Source organism: Chenopodium album, chromosome 10, assembly GCF_948465745.1.
Source record: "Chenopodium album chromosome 10, dcCheAlbu1.1, whole genome shotgun sequence".
Taxonomy (NCBI): Eukaryota; Viridiplantae; Streptophyta; class Magnoliopsida; order Caryophyllales; family Amaranthaceae; genus Chenopodium; species Chenopodium album.
This window is the reverse complement of record NC_137843.1, coordinates 58,784,283-58,808,282: the sequence shown is the minus strand read 5'-3', so window position 1 is coordinate 58,808,282 and position 24,000 is coordinate 58,784,283. Positions and strand designations below refer to the sequence as shown.

At 32.3% G+C, this 24,000-nt stretch overlaps 1 protein-coding gene across 1 annotated transcript; it reads right to left on the bottom strand.

The window, feature by feature from the left end:
* Positions 1-4,644: 4,644 nt before the first annotated feature.
* Positions 4,645-13,485, bottom strand: LOC145564346 (uncharacterized). The gene is made up of 3 exons (XM_081624667.1): positions 13,077-13,485; positions 8,513-8,619; positions 4,645-7,520 (listed from the first exon to the last, which is right to left on the bottom strand). The coding sequence occupies exon 3, from the start codon at positions 7,381-7,383 to the stop codon at positions 5,014-5,016; it is 2,370 nt and encodes a 789-aa protein (XP_081480793.1). The 5' UTR covers positions 7,384-7,520; positions 8,513-8,619; positions 13,077-13,485; the 3' UTR covers positions 4,645-5,013.
* Between the last annotated feature and the right edge of the window lie 10,515 nt (positions 13,486-24,000).

The window sequence follows — 24,000 nt, the reverse complement described above, 5'->3', positions numbered from 1 at the left end:
ATTGTTGTTTGTTATTGTAGCTGATAAGTTGCTATCAGTTAAATAAATTTGAGGAGGTGTTTTTTTTTCTTTGAAAAATTGCGTTTAAACCACAAACCGCAATTTAAATTGCGGTTTGGTAGGGCTGTACAGAGTGCGGTTTAGACTGCACCAAACCACAAACCAAACTGCAATTTTGCGGTTTGGTGCGATTTGCGGTTTGAAAATTGCGGTGCGGTTTTTAAAAATGACCAAACCGCGGTTTGCGATTTCCAAAAATATTGAGATCAAACCGCACTTTAATGCGGTTTGCGATTTTTATACTACCTCTGTTAATTGTTATGTGTAACTTTGGAGTATTATTTGTGAGATATAAAATATTCCAAAGTTGCACATAACATTTAACGGAGGTAGTACTATATTTTCATTAAAATTATATAAAAGAACTAAAATCTATGAGCTAATCTTTAGCTATTAGGTAATTAAAGGTTAATAAAAAGAGTTTAATATTTGAATTATAACTAATAATTATAAAATAAGATAAATGTTTTGTTTTAAAAAGAATAATTACAATTTTAATAAAATACGGTTAAACCGCAAACCGCATTTTGCGGTGCGGTTTGGTGCGGTTTTAAAAACTTACAAACTGCACTTTTGCGGTTTGGTACGGTTTATGATCCAAACCGCACTGCGAACACCCCTACGGTTTGGTGCTGTTTGGGAAAAATCAAAACCGCATAATTGAGGTTTGGTGCGGTTTTATCCCCAAACCACACCAAACCAAATCGTGTACAGCCCTACAAATAACTTTTAAGAACAAAGGTAGTAAATGACAATCCCTTCGTCTCATAACATCTTGCATGATTTTTGAAACGTAACTCTCATCATTAATGTCTTTAATTACGTACTAACCAAAAATATTAAAAGTTGATATGGAAATAAATCAGATAATATCTTACATTACCAAAAATAAATTTTATTCATCAATGAGAATTATTGGTCAAACATTTAAAAGTTGGACAATAAAATATTAAAATTGGATCCTCGTTCTATAATTTAAGGACAGTTTTGCAATGGTTACAATAAATCTACACCATAGATTATCATTATGTGAATTAGGACCGTTGATTTAAGTTGACCGTAATAATATCCAAAAAAAATAAATTTCCTTTAACAGTTTCTCATCATTCCTCTACAAAATAAACCAATACGAAATCTTCCATGATGAATTTTTGCAAAGTATTAATAACCAAAGAATCCACTTAACATGATCCTGGCTTTTGGGAGAAATTCAGAGGGATATTCATGAAAAAATTGGGGGAGTTTTGGGGAAATTTTGCTACATTTTACAAACAATCGAAAGCAAAATTTGTGAGGTTTGTAGCCGAATTTCGATGAGAGATTCTAAATTGGGGATTAGCGTCTTTTGATCTTTCAATTAGTACAAGAATAAGGGAGAGTTATGGAGAGTAATTATGATTTGTATAATTAAATTGAATTTGGAATAATTATTTTGGTTATACAATCCTATCCATGTACGTATACAACTAACCAATGCATAAAAGTAGATTCCTTTTTTCAAGTTTAATTGTGAGTTTTCCATTGATTATTCAGTTTTACTTTAATCTCCATATCTAGTTAATGGAGAATTAAGTTGAAGGTTGAAAGTTGGATACTTGGAACCTGCATCACAGGATCAATGGCAGCAAGTTGTTTTTATCAGTTTTTTTTCCTTCCTTCTAAAATAAAGTAGTTTTTGAAATTATGTAATTTTATTTTAATGTAAAAGTCAAATATATAAATGGACAAGATTAATCTTTAATATTTAAATGGTTGAGATTAAAAGTAGTTACAATGGCTACAATTTTAGTGTAGCCATTGAAAAGTCTTCCTATAATTTAAATGAAAATTTTTTATAACTTTTTTTTTAAATTTTTTTTTTATGGACGTAATTACATTTTATTTGTGAGGCTTGACAACGCTACTCCTAACTAGGTCCTTGGTTTATGCTCATTGATAAAAATGCTAAAAGCAGTAATATTAACTTATTTTAATAAAGGATCTTGTTAAAAAATGAAGGATTGTTTCAAAAAAAAAAAAAAAAAAAAATGAAGGATGAAAAAAAAAAAAAAAACACACACACACACACAAAGATTTAAACCTAGCCTACACCTACATTTGCAAAGCACCAAAGTTTCAATCTAAAACTTGTTACAATATTGGAGGAACTACTAATGTAGGTTTGTTATGCATTTGCATAACAAATACTAAAATATTAAAAAGTACATGGGGGTGAGAGAAAAAAAGGAGAGAGATGGGTAAGTAGGATCACTTTTAAATTTACCATTGAAAGCTTAGATAATACTCCGTACCATTGACTATGTAGTGATATTATTTCTACACGTAGTGAGTACCGCTGAATGAATATATAGTACCACTACATACATACATAGTATCACTAAATGTTCAATGATACTATTTGATCATCCAATGATACAATTGATAACCCAGTGGTACTACTTTAAATTCAGAAATGTATTTACATAAAATGACCCCCATGCCCCTTGTTATGCATTTACTCATACATCACAGACCTGCTTTGAAAGGCCTCACAATATTGCACCAATTATTGGTTATTAGATGTATTGCACCAATATTGCACCACTTTTAAGGCCCCAATTTATTGAGGCCCTATTCAATGTCACATACTGGACTTGCTTAGAATAGGGCCTCCTATTATTTTAACGAGTATATTTTAGTAAGGAGCAAAAGAAGGACTTCGTATATTGTGGACATTTGCGGTGTCATTTGTTATACTCTCTTATTACTCATATACAAGTAATTTTTTTGTTTAACTTTGTCGCATGTGTAAAATTTGGATTGAAAACAATTCGCCCAATGTGATCCGCAATGTTGATGTGAATACAAAGGATTTCACTCTTTTATGACTTATATCTCTTGGGTCAAAAAATTTAGAAGGGGTACTCCGTATGTTATAGTTTATCCTCCAATTCTTATGTTAAATATAACATCAAACTTTTTATATGCATTTATTAAACATCAAATAACAATAATTTTTGTATGTAATTATGTACTATTATTATTATTCTTCACTCCCCTTTGTTAATTATGGTGTATATATATAGTTGTTTCAAGCATTTTTTTTTTTTTTTTTGAAAAAAAAAAAAAAAAAACATGATTACAATTATAGGCTTGTCTTAGTTGTTTCTAATGACATTATCAAGGAAGATAATTAGTTAGAACAACTTCAAACGAGGGATCATTCAATTTATTGTTCCGATTAAAGAAAAATATGAAATCTATTAATTAGTCATAGAAAAAGAAATCAAATAGTAGTTCATTGTGTCTTTAAGTAGTCATTTAAGAAGTTGAGGTTAAGATTCATACATAGTAGTCATTGCATGTGTTATGAAATAGTATTCCTTAATAATCTACTCTTCTTTTAGTGCTTGTTTTGTTCAATATGGGAAATAAATTTCCACATGAACATATATGAGGAGTTTTTTTCCTTGCTAATTGCACAAAAATTGTGCAAAAATGTTAGGTTGACATCATGTGAATTAGTATTTCTTAGGAAATAACTTCCTATGAATTGTAGAAATTCACTCACCTAATGGGGGCTTGTTGAGTTATTAACCATGCTATGTGCAAATTTCTAAACAAACATGACATATTTTAGCTATTATATAACCTAAGAATTTCATTTCCAAGGAATATATCTGCTAACCAAACAAGCACTTACATTTACTATCGAATCGAGCATGATATACTACCGAGTTCCAACAAGGTTCATCTTTATACACATCATAAAATCTTGAAGATTAGAAGTACTAAACATGAGTTCAATGGAAAAGTTTTTAAAATAGTAAATAAAAACACAAAAGTAGGTTTTTTTTTTTATTTTTTTTTTTTTTAACGTTTTCAAATATTTCAATGGTACAAAAACATTATTAATGTCACAATGAGAATAAAAAAACAACAAATTCTCACATGATAATTCCGTAATTTTTTATTACAGGTACAATCGTATATTATTACAAGTATGTATAATTGTATATTACTGAAGTAAATGATGTTCCAGTACTTCATATGCACAACATATTTGCAATTTGACCTTGAAAAAACAAATGTCTCAACTTAATTTAAGCATTTAACTTGGGAAAAGCATATAGGAAAACCAAGGTGGTACTACTGGTACAGTGGTATTCATAAATGTTAGCTATAAAGGACTAAGGAGGGGACAACTAGCTACTCTCTCCGTCCCTAAATGTTTGCCCCATGATCGTGTTTTGCTTTTTAAAGTTTTGGTTGAGCGAAAGTGATGAGAGAGAAAAGTAGTAGGACCTAAAATAATTTTGTGAGAGTAGAATCATAGTCTCCAATGACATGGTATGAGGCAATTTTCAAGGGACACGCTTTTATGAAAAGTCAAACAGAGGGAATAATTGTTAGGGTGCTATGTACGTACGGTCTCATTTAAACCAAAAGCTTCACAAAACATACAGACAATGAGCAAGGATTCATATTTGACATGCTGACTATGAGATTGTTAAAGAACAAGTAATAAAAGAACACACCGATGAACCCGAACGGAACTCATAAATATTGCAAGGGCTAAAGATCAATCCTGCGTAAATTCACAGCAAGATTTTGTACAGTTTAGATTCCAAACATGCAGGTTTGGAAAAAAATTTGCTGTCCTAGACCCGATATAGCAAAGAGGTTCCATCTATAGTTCTACATTAATTAACCAACTAAAACCATGCCCCTCTCTAAATTACCAATATTTTCTAAAGAAAAACTATAAAGCATACTTCAAGGTTTTGCTCAGTGGACATGAGCAAAATCCAGAAAGTTAGCCGGTGTACCCTATACCCCTATTCCCCCAAACCAAACAACTAAAGGTTACCAAAAAGACAGCTCCTTTGCTGCGAATTCTAACCAAGGTTTCATGTCAAAACGCTAGCTAATTTGAAATGGCTTCTTCATTCAACTAAGAGGGCTAAAGCCTACCTATTCAGCGCTTAAACCTGAGCCAGAGCCTGTTTCCATTGTATGATCCTTGATATCTGGTAAAGCCTGAAGATATTCCATCGGTGTTGCAGCAGGGTCTAGTTCTACATAACCCTTTGGAGCATTCGGGCCTTCTGCACCTGTGAGCACATGGCTAGGAACCTGGTGAGAGAATCTAAACATTTCCTCCCTTGGAATCCGCCTTACCCCTAGTTCAGGCTGCTTATTGAAGACAGTTAGGAAACCAGCAGCTTTCACAAGAGGGGCAACACGCACACCTTGCTCTTCATTGTAGTCATCGAGCACTTCCACCATGTCGTAGGCATGTACAACATCTTCTGGAGTATCTTTGTTCCAATCGGCAGACCAGTTCTTGTATAGAGCCCAAATTTCCCCCCTTCGTGGGTATACCTGGATAGCTCCACGGGACCCTTTACACCACTCAACTTTGTGAGAGAAAGAGTTTAGTGAATTGTTTATTACTCGTTTACCAATCCAGAAATCCCCACAACTCTTAATAAAACCATGACCTACCCATTCCAAGGGACCAAACTCAGCACTGCTTTTGGAGTTCAGCCAGCTAAGCCTCACCTGGAATGGATCCAAAGAGATGACCTCATGAATCAAAGCATAGAAACGGGGCATTCCATCATCATTATCATATGCAGCCCACACTTGATTGTCTCCGAAACAACTTTCTGACCTGTCCAAATCAAATACATGAAAATCAGGATCTGGCACAGTCATTGTGACCATCTCAACATCTTCTTTTATTGCTTTACCAGCAGAAGAAAATCCTGAACGACTCCCCAGCTCTTGAATGGCAACATCATTTCCAAGTTTTGACTTCTGCCTTTCCTTTTGTTTCACCTTCTCTTTCTCTTTGGCAGCAGCCATGGCCTCTTCTTCTAACTCCCATTCCGTAAGTTTCTTGCGTATCTCCAGAAGAGCTTTCTCAGAAAGCATCTTTCTGACTTCTGCGGTTGATAATTCTCTGGTGGCATTATTAATCTTGGGACTGGCTCCTGTGAAAAAATTTGACCTTCCTGATTCAGAGTTACTTACGCTTTGGCCAAGAGAAATTCCTTTTCCGGTTTCCCTAATTCCTATCCCTGGTTGACTTGGAATGCCACCCACAGAATTCTTAGCACGGTCATTCATTTCCCTCATCCTCTTTAAAAGATCCTCTCCGCTTAATACAAATCCAGGATCATTACTCCTCTCCCGTTTACCAGCTGCCTTTGCCACCCCATACTCTCTACTCAATTTTTCAGCTGCCAGCTGCTGATCACTTGTGGCTTGAGCACTAACAGATGTGGTGTTTGGAGAAAAGGAATTATTATTATTATAGGTTGTTGTTCCAGATAGAGGGCTCCAACGAGCACTTGCAGCACCAGATGAATTATTAGCCCCAGACACCGAAGGTCTTGAGCTCAAAGGCGGCTTTCGATATTGTTGAGGGCGAATTGGAGAAAGATTTGAAGGTGGAGGTACTTCTACAGCCGCAAAGCCCTCTTCACAATGTGGGCATTTCAGAACCTGATTGAGATAAACTCGCATATACTCATACTGCATCTTGCATCTAGTGCACATAGTCCAGAATGTATCACCTTTCTTAAAGAATGATTGAATTGATGGAGAAGATTTTTTACTGCTACTCTTTGATGCCTTTCCACGTGAAGAGCTGGAACTGGGATGTTTACAAAAACCATTAACTTCAGGTGGGACTGCTGAACTCCCACTTTGAGTAGGGACCTTCTGTTGGAAGGAGCTACTGCATTGGGTCCCAAAAGTTTGCTCAGCAGCTCTCTTGGGTCCAAACTGAGTTGGAACCTTTTGATCAGCTGTTCTTCCAGCACTGAATGGCGGCACTGGAACATTAAAATGATTTGAAAATCTGGGCTGGGACTGTCCATTGCCTGCAAACCCTGATGAAACACCAGGCTGAGAAGGGACCTTCTGCTGGGCTACTTTGACGTTACGCCGGCTATTGTAAAGAGATCTCTTAGCTTTGTCAGATAACAAACTAAAAGCTTCTGTCACAAGTTGAAAAGCACCCTCAGCACCAACAAACTTATTTTTATCAGGGTGAAGTTGAAGTACCAACTTTCTGTAATGCTTTTTTATAGTCTCGTCATCAGCTACTGGAGTAACACCAAGTATGCCATACAGATCCATCTCCCCATTAATCCTAGCTTCAGATGTTATATATACGTCAAGAGTGGCTATCATCTGTGCAATGCCTTCGAGCCCCTGATACAAAGTCTGAGCCTTCAGTGCAAACTTCTTTGCACCAGCAAAATCTTTCTCTGTAAACTTTCTGACAGCAATATCTTTTGCCCTCATGGCTTCATCTTTATTGCACTCCATCCTTTGCACACTTGCCTCTCCCTTTCCTTGTCAATGTTTCACTATACTAGGTGCTTGAATCGAGAACCCCTTCCAAATCAGCCACGCTAAATTATTGCAAAAGTGAAGAAAAGATTCTTGCTTCCATCAACCAAGACCTAATTTATTAAACAGACAAAAATAATGAATAAGGGTAATACATAATCACATAGCCAAAAGGTAACATAAGATTTTGCAAAATGGCAAAATTCTCCTATAATCCATGCTTATATTAAAAAAACACATGAGAACAAAATTTCCTTCTTCGGGTCCATGCCTACATCAAATTTAGCATGAAGTGTTCCAAACATCCAACTGTTACTGCCTTCAGCCCAAAATTACGGAAAGGGGTCCAACATCTACATACGCAATTCTTATCAATCAATTACTTCCTAAATTAACATGATAAAAACAAGAAAGGAGTAAGAACAAAGCTATGAGGCTATTTTACCCAAGGTCTGCAGGACGGTATTCGAATAATCCAAGGTCAAAGTTTGCAAAGTTAGGATAGATTTCAACTAAAATTGATACAAACAATAGTTCAAGCTCAAAACCCCTTCTTTATAATAATTTATTTGAGGCTTTTTTTTTTAATTTGTATGTATATTCATTGCCACCAACAGTGCAAAAGGGAATTGTGTGCAGTGACAGACTTTGACCAAAGAACTTTCATAGGCCCGAGATTAAATAAATGCAGATAGACATAGAGCCCCCATGACTGGAAAACTAATATGTTAAATTCTTAATATGGTTTAATAGCATTAAAGGGGTTGAACAAAAACAGGCCCAAAATAAGCCAAGTCAAATACATAGCGCTGGGGAGGGAAACCTTGAATATTTAAGTATCTTGTATATCAGAGAACTACTTCATCGCGAAAATCCTTTCAATTACAATTGATCATACTTAGACAGGATTTTTTTTTTTAAATGGAACATATTTAGACTGGATAGGTAACAAATATAACATTAACAAATTTAAAAGGTACAACCCAGAAACAGTTGCATATTCAAAAATGCAATTATGATGATTATATAAGCCATTTTAGGGAAGAAAATGTTATAAGTTTCTAAGTCTGCATGTTGAAGGAGGTTTGTGGATCCGAATACTAACCAGATGGCTTCACTTGAGTCTTCTGAAACATACTTTCGTCACTAAACCACAACACCTGAAGCAAGCACTGATGAAGGCTATATAACTTATGTTTTTGCCAGTCCTACCTGGAAGTCAATATAGAAATGTCTCAGATATGAGCATACAATTATAAACGACATTTAAATAAACGAATCACAATTATAAGCTGGTCGGTAAGGCACATTATTTACTATCAGGCATTATTCAGTAGTTATAATTAGGAGCTACAAGAGAGAAAACATGAATACATGCTATAAATGCATTAAAATTGCAGTGTGGACTATGTTATGTATTCAGAAAACTTCGGTTAATGCAACAGACTCAATCAATTATAAAATATCTGCGGCAGTAAGACCAGTACAATAGTGATAAATAGACAAGTGTAACTGTGTAAATGAGACAACAGCTAGAAGACATAATCAGTGCAATTTGATGCAGACAAATCATAAGAAAATCTCTCATATAGACCCAACAAATTTGAGTACGTCAATCCCTTTAAAGATATGCTGTGATTAAACATGTTACCACGCCAGTGATCCAATGCTGATCAACCCACACAGCAGATTTAAGAACCAAACTAAACTCAAATCATAATAAGAAAGTCTACAGCACAAAAAGCGTTGTATCTATTTTTTCTATGCTTATGGTGGGAATATTTTATCACACAAACATACTCAGGTTGGTTGATAAAATTCCAAGTGATCAATTAGAAAACAACCTGTATTATAGCTACGGAAAAGAAAAAAGGATTCAACTACAAAGACTAGAAACTAGAACCAAACAATAGACAAGTGGGCCCGTGTGAGCAAAACAAAGCAATTTTTCTTGTATCTAAGAATAGACAAAGAATATAACAAGATAACATTAAACAAAAACCAATTGGCTTGAGATGCAGGAAAAAAAACACTACACACAACTACATTCTAGCTAGAAATGTCTGTATATCAAGTCAATAACTACAAATCTTATTAATCAATGCTTCAACAACATATTAGATAGAAAAATATGAAACCCATCAACAAGAAAAACTGCAAAGCCAGTTGCAAAACTCCTAATCATAACAAAGAAAATAAAAAGGTTCCAGGATCCAACAAAATGCGCACACACAACTGACACAAGTTTAAACCAGTTACTACCATAAACCTATTTACATGCATGTAAGATATAAATACTTATAAGCAAACTTAAAATTACAATAGCTAGTTATTATCTAGCAAGCATCTTATCAACACATGGATATCAAATACATGCATAAATCAAAATAATGAAGCACAATAGTAAGTGATTCACCAAAGAAATGCAGATGATCATCTTTATATGCCTGGAAACAAACAAACATCTGTGCATAGATGAGAGCAATTAAACCCTGACACATAACTAACAAATAAATTTATACAGGAAAAAAGGTTTAAGCAAAAGAAAAATAAAAAATATTGATAACACAATCAAACTTGTTCAAATAGGAAGTTATGCCTTTATAACCATTCATACATTTTATCACACTAATAGCCATCCAAAATTAATAAATCTTGATGATTCTATTCGTTAGCTTAACCCCAAAATTAATATAAAAAGTCAAAGATAATTTGCATCCAAAAAAAAAAAAAAAAAACACATCTGACCTCAACTTGCATGAAAATAAACTATAGAGTACTTTACAAAATTACAACAAATCACTATCTCGTCAAAAATGAATTGCAATGAGACCTCCAAGTGTGCAAACATTCATCCCCGCTGCCAAAATTTTACAACATGCAAAAGAATTAAAAAAAAATCCTGATAAAGCCACATCCGTATCTATGAGATTGTGAACTTATTTCTTAAATCTTAGCTGATTGTATACTTAACTTATCTGTATTTATAAAGATGCCCACACCTTCAATTATCTCATTACATCAAAAAATTGAAGTTGGCATCTTATAGAGGCAGTGAGGGTGTTACTAGATATGGTGAAGCCATGAAAGAGAATTGCAAATGGTAAATGTGGGAGAAAATACGGTACTTAAAACCTATAAATAATTTCCTAATTTGTTTCTCGAAATAAGAACTGTTTTTTTCTAAGATTCCATTACCATTTGATACACACTAAACAGTTGTTCCCATTTTAAGGTAAACTTCTAGTGTTTATTGTCACACGTGTACCGTTCCCATTTTAAGGTAAACTTCTAGTGTTTATTGTCACACATGTACCCCCTTTTAGCAATATGAGCCTTTGAGATTAATCATCATTAGTAGATAGATTAGGAAAGTCAATGAGACAAGACGAGACCAAATATAAAAAGGAGAATCCAGCTGAGAGAGAGATGTATTAAAACACATCCTCAAAGTTATTGCACAAATAAATAAATAATGTGTAAAGACCATAGCCTTTAAACAAGTGCTCATTTACTAAACAAGCAATCAAAATTTTCCTTCAAAGAAGACCTGGATTATTTGACTCATAGTTCAATCAATTATTCTTCAAGTCAGCTGAAAAAGTGGCATTTTGTACACTGACCATCACACTAAATACTCATTGACACAAAAGATTAATCAATTTAATTCACATAATAGAGGTAGATTCATTAAACATTTTCATAAAATAAGGACAATGCACAGGTGATACTTGTATCATGCGAGTCAATATATCAACAATGCCTGTCTGTATACAGATATCATCATCAAACTAAAGGCAAGCAACACATGATGAAAAATGATGCCTATCAGTGTACAATGCACAACTTATATTTTTCACCAGTGACCCCTCTATGTCTGTGACCTAGATAAACTAAAACAAATCTTCAGCTAAAACCTCAAACAAAATGCTTTTACTGGTTCAATGATACTATTAATGATATCAACAAAGCCAGGTGATCCAGAACATAAAACAAATAGAAGTAACAGAATATTCGTGACATTATGGCCAGTCACTGCTGCACAATATAAGTTACACAAAACAGACCCCATGATTGCAGAGGTGAGGCTGATACATTTGATTTTACCTCTTTAATGTACTATTACTATATCCAAGAAAATCGTCCCCTCTACTGACCAAATTAAACCCCTAACCGTAAATGCCCTACCATATACAGGGGCTGAAAGAATCAGGGTTTCCTTCAATATATGTGTGACAATCTATGAACATTCCAGGACAATTGCAAGTAATTATTCATTAGAAACAACCAATCACTCATACCTTAGCTCAATAATAAGCAAAAACAAGCAAACAAGATCAAAAATGATATTTGGATACATAGCCATAAGAGGCTACTAAGAAAACACTACAAGAAAATCATAAACCTCGTCAGAGTGGCAACTAACAATGCAATAAGTCAATAACAGCTCTTAATTAAGAATTCTGGCAATGAAAAAGGTCTCAGGAGGTGATTTTGAACTCCAAAATGCCCCTAACATAAGAGAGAACTAACAAGTTCATTAAGTTTTCTCACTTACTATCCCATTTGACTATCACTATTATCCTATACCAATTCCATATTACAATGGCCTTAAAGGTTTAATTGTTAAGAAAAACGAGAAATTATATACTTGAACGTCAACCATGCAAACAAATCAAAATATGTATGCACGTACAGGAAAGTATTCCCAAAATCATGGACAAACAACTCCTTTAATTTCTATGCCAAACCCTTACAGCAAAAAAAAAAAAAAACATTTATATAAAGAAATTCTTATTAAAAAAAAACCCATGAACACATAACTAATCCCAAAAGGGAAGCATATTAAGTGACTAGTCCGACAAAAGAAATTTTGTCGGTTTTGAAATAAACTCACCTCTCTTGACTTGGTAACAGAATTACTGAACGCCGCACTCATGACACAAACAAACCTCTTTTTTAAGGTTATCTACATGAATTCCAACATTCCTAAAGCCTTTTTCTCACCATCTACTTGTATTTCAAATATGACAATGAAGTAACACAGCAGTTCACTAATGTCACGAAAAACCAAAACATTCTCGAGAACATTCGATGACAAATTGGCAACCAAATCCAAATTAAATCAAAACAAAAATATATGTTTATAAAATAAAAGGAATAACAGAGTTCAACCATTAACCTTTTAATTTTTCAAAAACTATCAAAAAGGGGCACAGAAGCAAAATTTTTAAATCTGATAATTCGCCTCGAAAAATTCAGAACAGGACTCAATTTGCAAAATTCATCAACAACTTTACAATTACACATAAACACCACCAATTCAGATGAAAAACAGCAAAATGTAGATCCTAGCACTTGACAGCCAAAAAAATGGAGGGAAAAAAACCCAATGACAAAAACTCCAGAAACTTCACTCTACTCCATAAGTTCCTCATTTTTACAATTAAACATTAAATTTCAGCAACTTATCGAACTTAAATCAAAAACAAATTTTCACAAAGCACCAACAAATTCAAACTCAAACCCTAAAAATGTATAATCTGTGCAAACTTGCAAACAGAAATTTACACTTTTAATGTCCAAAAATCAAATAAATTCCATAAATTCAAATATAAATATAATTCACATAAGTAAATGAAGCAAAGAAAAATAAATGAGATTTATACCAAAATACAGCAACGTCACTGTAGAGCAGTTCAATTCAAAATGCAAGGACCGCCATGAATTTGGAGTTTTTATGTCTGGAATGTTCGAAAATGACCTGAGTATCAATCTAAGAAGAACAAACAATAATTTTTTGTCAGCAAAAACAAAAAAAATCAAAAAATTCTTTAGAGAATGAAAAAAAAAAATGAACAAAAAAAAATATATGTTCTTGAACCTTAGATGAATAAACAAAAGAGAGGAAAGTTGAAATATGGGTATTAATGATATTTTAGCATTTTCTATAACAACATTAACCAAATGCCCAAATGGAGGATTTAAATAATAATCATAATTCTCTACTTCCTAGAAGAAAAAGTAACCATGGTTAAATTTTGACTCGAATTAAGTTAAAAGATTGAGTGTAAGAGTCTGACCAAGAATAAGTTTTAACCGTATCTATAACCAAAGTTACGGTTTTTGTATTAAAAAATGAAAGGTGTTAATTACGGTTATATATTAACCTAGACACGTGTTCAAATTTTGTGGTTAGCGGACTTAACCTTAGTCAGCTTATATGTGGCAAATTAATCTTGTGGTATGAATTATTAGCTAATATTATGATTTTCTACTTTAAAAGTTTATTTGAGATATGCAAATTCATATTGAAAAAAATAAAAATTCTAACAAAGAATCAAATGAGATATGTAGTACGAATCAAGTGAGTTTTTTTTTTTTTTTTTTTTTTGTTTTTTAAATCAATTGAGATTGTTAGTTTTTTTTATTAAAAAAATTGACTCAAATCCTACACGATGTGGTTCTAGAGTTTGTATAAATACATCGATTCAAGTGACATGCGTGCCCTTTCCACAAAGAACGTTAACGCTTAAATTTGTTTATAATTATATCTTTAACTCATGAGTGATGATGTTATTAGAGAAAACACAAATAAATATTTATAAAAATTAAAAGAGGTTAACTATATAGCTAATTCTTAATTTTGACATGTTCAATTCTGTGGTAGAAGTTAGGAGGTAATCTATTCACCTGATTTTCATTGATCTGGAGTTATCTTAACTTACCTGAACTTATTAGACATTATTGAAACTTATTTTAGTTGTAACTATCTGAACTTATTAAACCTGAAATAAGTAAAAATAAAGTGAACAGAACATACCCTTAACCTTAACCAATTATTACACCAATTATTTGTCAAAAACAATTATTGCACCAATTATCTATCAAAAACAATTATTGCACCAATCATAGGTATGATTTATTTACTAAAATTGTGATTCATTTCCATAGAAGTTGATTTGGGACAATATTCTTAATTAATATCGAGTTAATGCTAAGAATAATTATACTTACCTTTTAAATTTTTGGGTAGGAAAAAAAAATGTGTAGAGACGTTGAAATTATTATAATATACTTCGTATAATAGAAAATGGTGGACCATGTGGTGGGGTGGTAAAGAGCTGAGGGGTAAAAACGAGAATTTTTATTGTCATAAAAAAACATATCTAACCAGAAATTAGAAATATATATATATAAAAAAAATAAAAAATAAAAACTTAATTTGATTTTGAGATAGTATTGTAGTACATATTGAGTTAAAGATATTGATTGACACGAATACAATAAAATGGAAGGAAAAAAAGAGAAGAAAAAAAAAAAAAAAAAAAAAAGGGGACAAATTCTCTTGTAAATTTCAGATTTTTAGAATGAAAATAAAGCTCACTTTTCCCCTACCATTCATTTCCCTTCCCTTCCTCCTCTTTCATTCTCATTCCTTTCCTCCCTTAGGGCCTGTTCTCATTGACTGAACTCAGCTGAACTGAACTGAACTGAACTGAAATCAGCTGAAATGAACTGAACTGAACTGAACTCAGCTGAACTGAACTGAACTGAACTGAAATGAATATTTTATAAGAGAAGGAAATTAGGAGCTGAACTGAACTGAACTGAACTGAACTAAACTGAACTGAATTGAGCTGAACTGAACTGAACTGAACTCAGCTGAACTGAACTGAACTGAACTGAACTGAATTTCAACGTAAGAGAACAGGCCCTTAGTTGTTATACAAACAAAACATAAGGTTATTTTAGGGCCTGTTCACATTTACTTAATTTCAGTTCAGTTCAGCTCCAATCAGTTCAGTTCAGTTCTGTTCAGTTCAGTTCAGTTCCAATCAGTTCAGTTCAGTTCAGTTCTTAATTTCCCTCTCACATAAAATATTCATTTCAGCTCAATTCAGTTCAGTTCAGTTCAGTTCCAATCAGTTCAGTTCAGCTCCAATCAGTTCAGTTCAGTTCAGTTCAGCTCAATTCAGCAAATATGAACAGGCCCTTAATGTAAGTGAATTTCTTGCTTATTACTCTCTAACATTTATTTTCCATTAATCTCCAACCAAGTTAAGCAAAGTTAATTTCATACTTCATAGTATAATAACTTTGGTCTATTGTAAGTTTGTAACCAATGTTATAACACAAGTTATTCAATTACTAAATTTTCAAACTATATTTCGTATGTCTTTTGTCTTTACAAGTTTATAGAAATTAGAAACTTAGATTCTATGTCGAATTGCAATGAAAACTAATTTCAAATAAGATCAAGCATACTTATTAGGTTTTTCTTTAGGGATTAAATGTTGTCATAACATACATTATGCAAGCAAAAAAGTATAAAGATAGAAAATAAAAAAATAAAGAATGCTTAGAATTAAGTGATTCACTAATGTGTGACCTCGAATGTGATGCCATCAATCTGTCAAATGCTACTCCCTCCGTCCCTTTATTACATGCCTATTTCTCATTTTGCACGGGAATTAAGAAAGCTAAAGATTTCTTAAAATTAATAATTGGGAGTATAAATATGCATGTGGGGTTAGAGAGAGATAGAGAGAGAAAAAGTGGTTGGAAATTAGGAGAGAGAAAGTATTGGGAATTGATGTTAAAGTACAAAAAAAAAAGGTGACAAATCATCAAAAAGAGAATAATATTGTAAAAAAAGTACAACCTATAAATAGAAACATGCACATAATTTTGGTCACCCCAAAAAGGAATACAAACATGTAATAAAGGGACGGGGGGAGTATTAACAAGAGAAGCAATATAATGAAAGGTCTGTTTTCGATATGCTTGTGGATGATAGTTGGTGCTTCAGTGATGAATTTGCTGGCTTTTTTTTGTTTTCATGTTAAAAGGAATGGGAATGTTGTGGCACATTTAACAGCTAGAGTAGTCCATGTTCTTTTTGAGCTGCTTTGCTCTGCTATGCTTTGTCCTGCTCGAAATCTGCTCTGTTAAAATCTGCTCTGATCTGCTCTACTCTGCTTTGCTCTGCAGTGTGTGGAACCCTACCCTTCCTACTGAAATCTGCTCAGCTCTGCCTTGCTCAGCTCAAACGAACAGGGCCGTAGTCAATGGGGTGATGACATTTTCTTAATAATAAATTGCTCATTTCCCTGTTCTTCTTCTTCTAATAATAATAATAATAATAATAATAATAATAATAATAATAATAATAAAAGAAGAGAATTAAGTGATTCAGTAATAATGTGTTTTCACAACAATTAAGGAGTTGAAACAAGTATATTGGGGTTGAATAAAGTTGCTCTGAACTAACAACATAGGTTTGTACATGACATGCGGGTAGCGAAGACCATAAGCTTGCTTTAAGGATTCTAATCTCGAATAAGATTACATGCCATGATTAGAAGAATGACTATGCTAATTTACTACTTTAACGCTATATTGAAGTATTGAATGACTATATGTTTATTTACTTATTAAAATACTAGATTAATAAACTCGTAAAATCGTAGTTTAACCTAGGTTTAGATTTAACTCATGAAATGGTTTTTTTAAGTAACTATACTTATACATAGAATATTTCGATTATTGAGAACCTGTTATACTTGAATTCATCATTTCTATGGTTTTATGATTTGCTTTTGACGTAGCTTTAACTATGGTCCCAATTACAAGATCTATGACTATAAGCTCATAAATAAAATAAAATAAAATAATTTATTTTCAGGTGCACAAGAGTACTCTTTAATATTAATATATGTTAAGATAGAGTGAAAATACATTTGACATTTTCACACACTAATATATATATATATATATATATAATGGCGGATCTTCTAAGGGGTAAGGCTGGGCTTGGTTTCCCTTAGATTTTGATCCAAATTTTACTATCTGCTTAGACTACTTTACTTAGTGTCATCAAAATTTCATCAAATACTATATTCTTTCCCTTTTTTAAAATTAGTACGAGTATACAAGCAAACAATATTACTTGCATTTTTTAAATATTTAATGGAATTTTATTTACTAGCTTATAGTTTGTTGTAATTCATCTATATATAGCGTATATATTTCACCTTAATTTGATTGGTTATGCAATTATAATATGTTTTATATTTTCTTCATACTTTTCTTAATTGCAATATTGTTAAAGATTTTATACTTGCTAAAGCAATTTCTTATCGCTAATTTTTTTGTTATACTTAAGCATATATCCACCGTATATAAAGATGAATCAAATAAACCCAACATGACAATGTTTATTCTAAAAATACAATTACTAAGTAAGGTCACAAAATAATAAAATTGTGTAAATTATATATGTAATACCCCGTATTTTTGAAACGTAATTCTAATTAATTAATTACTATTCTCTTCAAAAGGGTATTTTAGTAATTTACTTTACTATTTAGATTTTGGAGCCAAAATGATAATTGAATTTTGGCGCCAAAAGTATTTTAAAACTCAATTATTATTTTTGGATTTTGGATAAGATTTATTATCCATTTATTTTATTTAAAAACCGGATTATTTATATATATTCCGGATATTTTAATTAAATAAAATCATATTTTATTATTTATTTAAGATGGCCGAAAATTCCTAATTTAATGAACATGATTTTCGGATTTTTATGTATAGAAAATCTGATTTTCTTAGTTATTTTATTTAGTGAATAATTGGAATTTTATTAATTAATTATTTTATACAATAAATATTATTTACACAATTATTTTTAATTCCTTAAAACTAGCAAATTAATTCCCTAAATATCTAAAGCCACCATGATGGATTTTTGGGTGACTTATTTTGGTAAATTATATTTTTAATTATCTCCTCAAAATATCTTATTTTCCTTAATTCTATTTCTCCATCTTTTTAATATCTAATCATCATATTTTCTTGCCATTCATTCTTCTTAATTATTCCCCAAGTAATTCCAATGTCCTTATTATTTTTCATGACATACATACATTCCATATTCAATTATACACAATCACCTTAATATCCAAACTTTCCTTAATTTTTTTTACTCACTTCTCCAAGTAATCTCTTAAACCCTACTTGCCATAATTCTTCCCACATTCTCTTGCTATAATTCTTGCATGAGCTAGCCTATAGATACCCCTTCATACCTCTCATATTCTTCACACCAAAAACCCAATTCTCTTCTTCTCTCTTATTCTTCTTTTCCCTAAACCTTTTTATACTTTTCTTCTCCTCTTTTCATACAAATATTATCCCGTATACCTTTGAAGCCAGTTTCGGGCACTTCTGGTCAGTTTTTGGGGTATTGATGTCACAGAATATTGTTCCTCTCGAAAAATCCTTGAGGTTAGGCTCAAGAATCACCAAATTCGGAGTTATATTGAAGGAGTTATGACCTCTGCAAGTTCTGCCTATTCTTTCCAACGAAAATTCAATTCTCTTTAATCCTATTCTTTTATTTTCTACATGGTTAGTTTTCTAAAATACAAATAAGCTATAATTTTATATTAAAGTATTATTTTAAAAGAGTTTTATAGTCCATGCACATTAGATTTGAGTTTATTTTGTGATAACCATATGGTTATGTTATTTGCAAGGTGTATTCGTGATTGAATCTTGAAAGTACGAAGTGTTGATTGATATTCAGAATCAAGGTTCTTGAGGTTCTTTTTGTGTGGTTTTTCTAGCAAGGATCAAGGTACGTTTAGGTGGCTAGATACCTTTGAAAGTGATTGGTTTGAACAACATGTTTTATATGATTTTATTGGTGATTGGATTAAATTGATTTGAATTATGTTTGGGGGTATTGATTTTAATATTTAATTTGTTTTAATAAAAGTATCTTGAATGATTGATTTCTAAATCATGTTTTGAATGGTTTGAATTACTTATCGTGTTTAAATAAAGGAATTGATTTTAAAAGGTTTGTTGAATTAAATAAAAGGTTTTTTCAAGGAAGAGTTATTGATTTTGAAAAGTTATTAATATGAGATTTTATTCTCAAGTATTTATTAAAAAGGTTTTAATTTTGAAAGTATGTGGAATTATTAAAAAGGAGTTTGAATTATATTGGAATTTATTGGATATTAAAAGGATTTATTGAACCATTGAATTATTATTATTAATGCTTTATAAGCATGTTGGTAATCCCACTATGCGGATTTGGTTTATTGATAAGGCCTTGGACTTTGTATGACCGGGTCTTTCCTCAATAATAGCCTTGTAATATAAGGAGACTAGCTTGGGGGGTGTGCACACTTGGGTGAGGAATTGGATTAAAAGAAATTGGTTCTTAATAAAGGAATTGTTTTATTAACTATTATTTTGAATGTTGAATCATTGGAATCGGTTTTGGAATAATGAGTTTGAAATTATTAAATTAATTATGGGAATTGATTTCAAAGCATGTTTGCAAATAAATTGAGTTTACACTATCTTGCACTTATCGTACTTAGTATAATTTGCTAATCCGTATTTCCTATTTGTTTTGGTTCGCCCTGTTTACCATAATGGTAGCAGTGTTGACTATTTTCAGGTGGAGTCATGAATGAGCATCTAGGAGTCCCGGGATTCGCTTCACCTAGTTTAGGAATGTTGGTCTTGTCTTTATTTTTGAGCACTCATAACAATGTTACTATTTTTACAAGTATTAATAAAAGAAAGTTGAGTTTCCGCTGCAAGTTTTGTTGTTGAGTTAAGTATTTTGAGTAGCCTTGCGTAATCACGCGGCGGTAATACGCCCAATTCTATCTCTACGGTATAATTATACGTATTATACTAGTATTTCCGTAGAGGGAGATTTAGGGGCGTTACAATATAATATTTTTGGTTTTACGATCGAAAAACAGGTCAACTATACCTATATACTTTAGTACTTGTGGTCTATACTCCCTTTTTTTTTAATGCATCAGCTAGATGCCTAGATGTGTACGTCAATTCAGGGGTTCAGGTAATCGGTGAGGTTAGGAAAGATCGGGTTTATTTATTATTTGAGTCATGTTAAATTTAATGTGTTCATACAAGTCAAAATTTGATTTTTTTTTAGTGTGTTTCAGGTCGAGTCGGACGGGTCATTTTTTGACACCTCTATGCTTCACTTGGATTTGCACGTGTGTCGAGGCACAACTTTTATCTTTAACTAGGGCAGCCAACGCGCGCGTTGTGCGCGGAATGGCTAGCCTTTGCAACTTAATTTTACTTGTCTTGTATTTGCACTTCACATGGAGGAATAAAAGACCGGTAAAGGTATATATTTCTATTGCTTAGGCATTGTTTATTTGTAGTCGTGCTAAGTTGAATGTTACGTGTGAAATATCTCGTTTATTGAAAAAAATCTTTATTTTTATTATTTGTATATGGTGATTCTTTTAATTGGAATACTATGTAGAGTTACATTAGAATATAATTCTTAGGTTTTTCAATGATAATGCAGAAAAGGAACAAATGTTAGAATTGTTGTTTGTTTATTTTCGCAGTGTTGATATTAGCATTACTTAATTGTGGTGGTACAATACGAAATAGAGAAAGAATCATCAATGATGAAACCGAAACGACCAATTCCTAATCCACCACAGAGGCTAACAATATTAATCAATAAGTTCATTTCATCCATCACAGAGGCTAACAATATTAATTAATGAGTTCATTTCTAATTTAATAGTACAATCCTTCTAGATGAAACCGAAACAACCAATTCCTTCACACACTTATGCCCAACCGTACATGATATGTATATATATTATACTAAAGCAGCCTATATCCACCTATCAAGTCCAGTCTAACCAATGAGTTCTTAGACTTAAGAAGTCCTGCATAGTGTATAGTGACTAAATTCAAGTCCAGACTAAATTATGAAATTAATCTTATCTTACACTGATGAATTGCTCATATGTTAAAATAATGATCTTTAATAGAATCCCAGTGTGATCTTATCATTACAGGTTATGAAGTTCAAAATCCATAGTAGAATGTTGTTAACTTAATGATAATCCTGTTTTAAATCTATGGACTTTGCTCCCAGAAAATCCGGCCGCCCTCTTCCACCGCCTCCCCCTCTCCCCTCTCCCTTCTCGAGGCCCCCTTCCTCAGCGTTCCCGTTTCCAGACCATCGACCGCGAAAAGGTCCTCGTTATTTATTCCTTTTCCGCTATATATTGGTATTGTCAAGTTTTTTTTGGCCACAATTTGATTTGGAAATTTTGGGAAGGTGGTGAACAAAGATGTGGAATTTAGTACTTGGAAATGGCAAAGATAGTGTGGAGAGAGAAAGTTAAAAGTTTTCAAGAGATGGAGTCATGGAGAGGAGGAGAGAAAGCTCAAATGTGTAAGGAAATGTAGACGGGTAAGAACAATTTGAAGTTGGACTGTTGGAGTACAAAATTACAAATAGGGGTACAAAGGTAAAACACATTTTGAAGGGTTAATAGGGGTACAAAGGTAAAATAACATTTTAAAGGGTATAAAAGTTCGTGCACTATTCATAAGAACAACTTTCTACTTTTTATAAGGTAGGGAGGGATTAGTTATTAGTAAAAATTATAAAAAAAAATTACAACGAACTAATCCAACAACATATTATATGATAATATTTATATTATTAGTAAAAACATTATGTCAAGGTAAGAACAATGTAAAATCAAAGAAAAATTAGGAATTGAACTTTAACTCGGCCCCCCAAAAGAAAGCGATCAAGATCCGCCACTATATATATACATATATATAGTATTTGACTATTTAATGAGTTTTGGTAAGTATAAGGTTACCTCACACATTAGTGTAAAAGTCGAGGTTATATAAGAAAAACACAGGGTTACAAACTTGTACTCTTTCTGTCCCTTATTGATAGTCCCTTATGGCCTAATTTAAGTCCCAAAATGATAGTTTCATTTGCTTTTTCCAACAATTATTAGAGCATCTACAGTGGCTAGCTACATGTACATGGAGTTTTGGGTTACTACGTCATAAATCTCCAAACTACATGATTTAAGCTACAAACTCTACAATGGTAAGCTACATTCTTTTATAATAAATAAACTATAAAAAAAATAATAAATAAATATATAAAATATATTAAACAAATAAATATAATAGCATTGGGTGGAGTGAAACTACATAACTCTATAGAGCTATGTAGTTTGACTTAGCTTGTTACTTTAGAAGAATACTAGAAGAGGGGGGGTGAATTGTAGTTAAAGGAAATTTAGCTAACTTTTTGCGGAATTAATAAAACTAAGCTAAAGGAACTCGAAAGTCACACAAAGAGATTTTATGTGGAAAATTTATTGGCCCTAACAAGAAGAAAAACCACGACCACTTGGGATTTTAGGAAAGACTCTTTACTAGAATAAGGCAATGAACCTCTTACAAGCTAAAGACTCTAACTTCAAGGAACTTGAAGTTCCCAACGGTAAGTCCCTGTACTCACTGCTCTTCTCTTCTCTTTCTCTTATCTTTTTCTTTCGAATCTGACTTCTCTTGAGTTCACTCAAACTCCCAATCCCCAATTACAACTCATGAAGAAAATACTCTAAAGTAGAATGTGACTCTTGACTCTTTTAGAAAAACTAAGAAAATAGAAAAATATGATCGAGCAAGGTGAAGTTTTTTCAGAAATTCACTTTTGTATTTATAGAAAAACTTGGCTTAGAGAAAACGCCATTACCTACTCCACTTACGCCACTACTACTGCATATCAACGCCACCACTCCCATTACTTCAATCGTGTCCTAAAACCCAGGACACGTTGAACTACATAACAAGCAATTTCCTAGTTTTGTGGGAGACTTAATCAAAACTCAGTAGCACTAGAATAGAAAATTAGTTGCAATCTTTTTGAAAGATATTTTTCGAAAGATAAAAAGATATTCTAAATATCAAAACAGAAAGAATATTTTTTCCAAAAACTGATTTTTTTATAATTAAGCAACCATAAAATTCTATCTTTAAACTTGATTAAAATCGCATTCTACTAGTCATCAACTTCTAATTATTTTCACTTACATAAAACCTAAACATAAAATATTCTAGATTTTATAATTCCCTTAGGAAGCCTCTGCTCCAAATATTCATTCTCTAGCTTCTACTCCGAAACTTCTGTTCCTTCAAAGGAACACAGCAACAAGTCTTCTGTTTCTTTAAGCTCCTATTCCTTTACCTAGAATTAAACGTGTAACTTTGTCAAAACAAACTACACAACTTATCAAGGCATTAGTCCATTTATTTGACTTGTGTTATCATCAAAATATCAAGGGCAATATAGCTACAAGGGGTTGTAGCTCCACAATGACTAGCATGTAGCTAGCAATTATTTAGTATGTCCTTATACACAATCATTGTGGATGTTCTTAATATTTTTTTTTAAAATCAAAATTCTCACTAATTTGCATCAATATTTGTGCAAATTTAGCTTCACTATGTAAATTTAACATTTTCATATACTTTTTTTATTACCTTCTCTCTAATTTTTTATATACCTCAAGTAAATTTACCTTTTCAATGTACTTTTACTACTTTTTATTTAAGTTCCTTAATTCCCGTAAAATTTCACCGTAAGGGACTCTCAATAAAGGACGGAATAGTAAATTTTTTTTATTAAAAATACAAATAAAAAAAGGTTTATACTACTTTGGTAGGACTGTAGGAGTA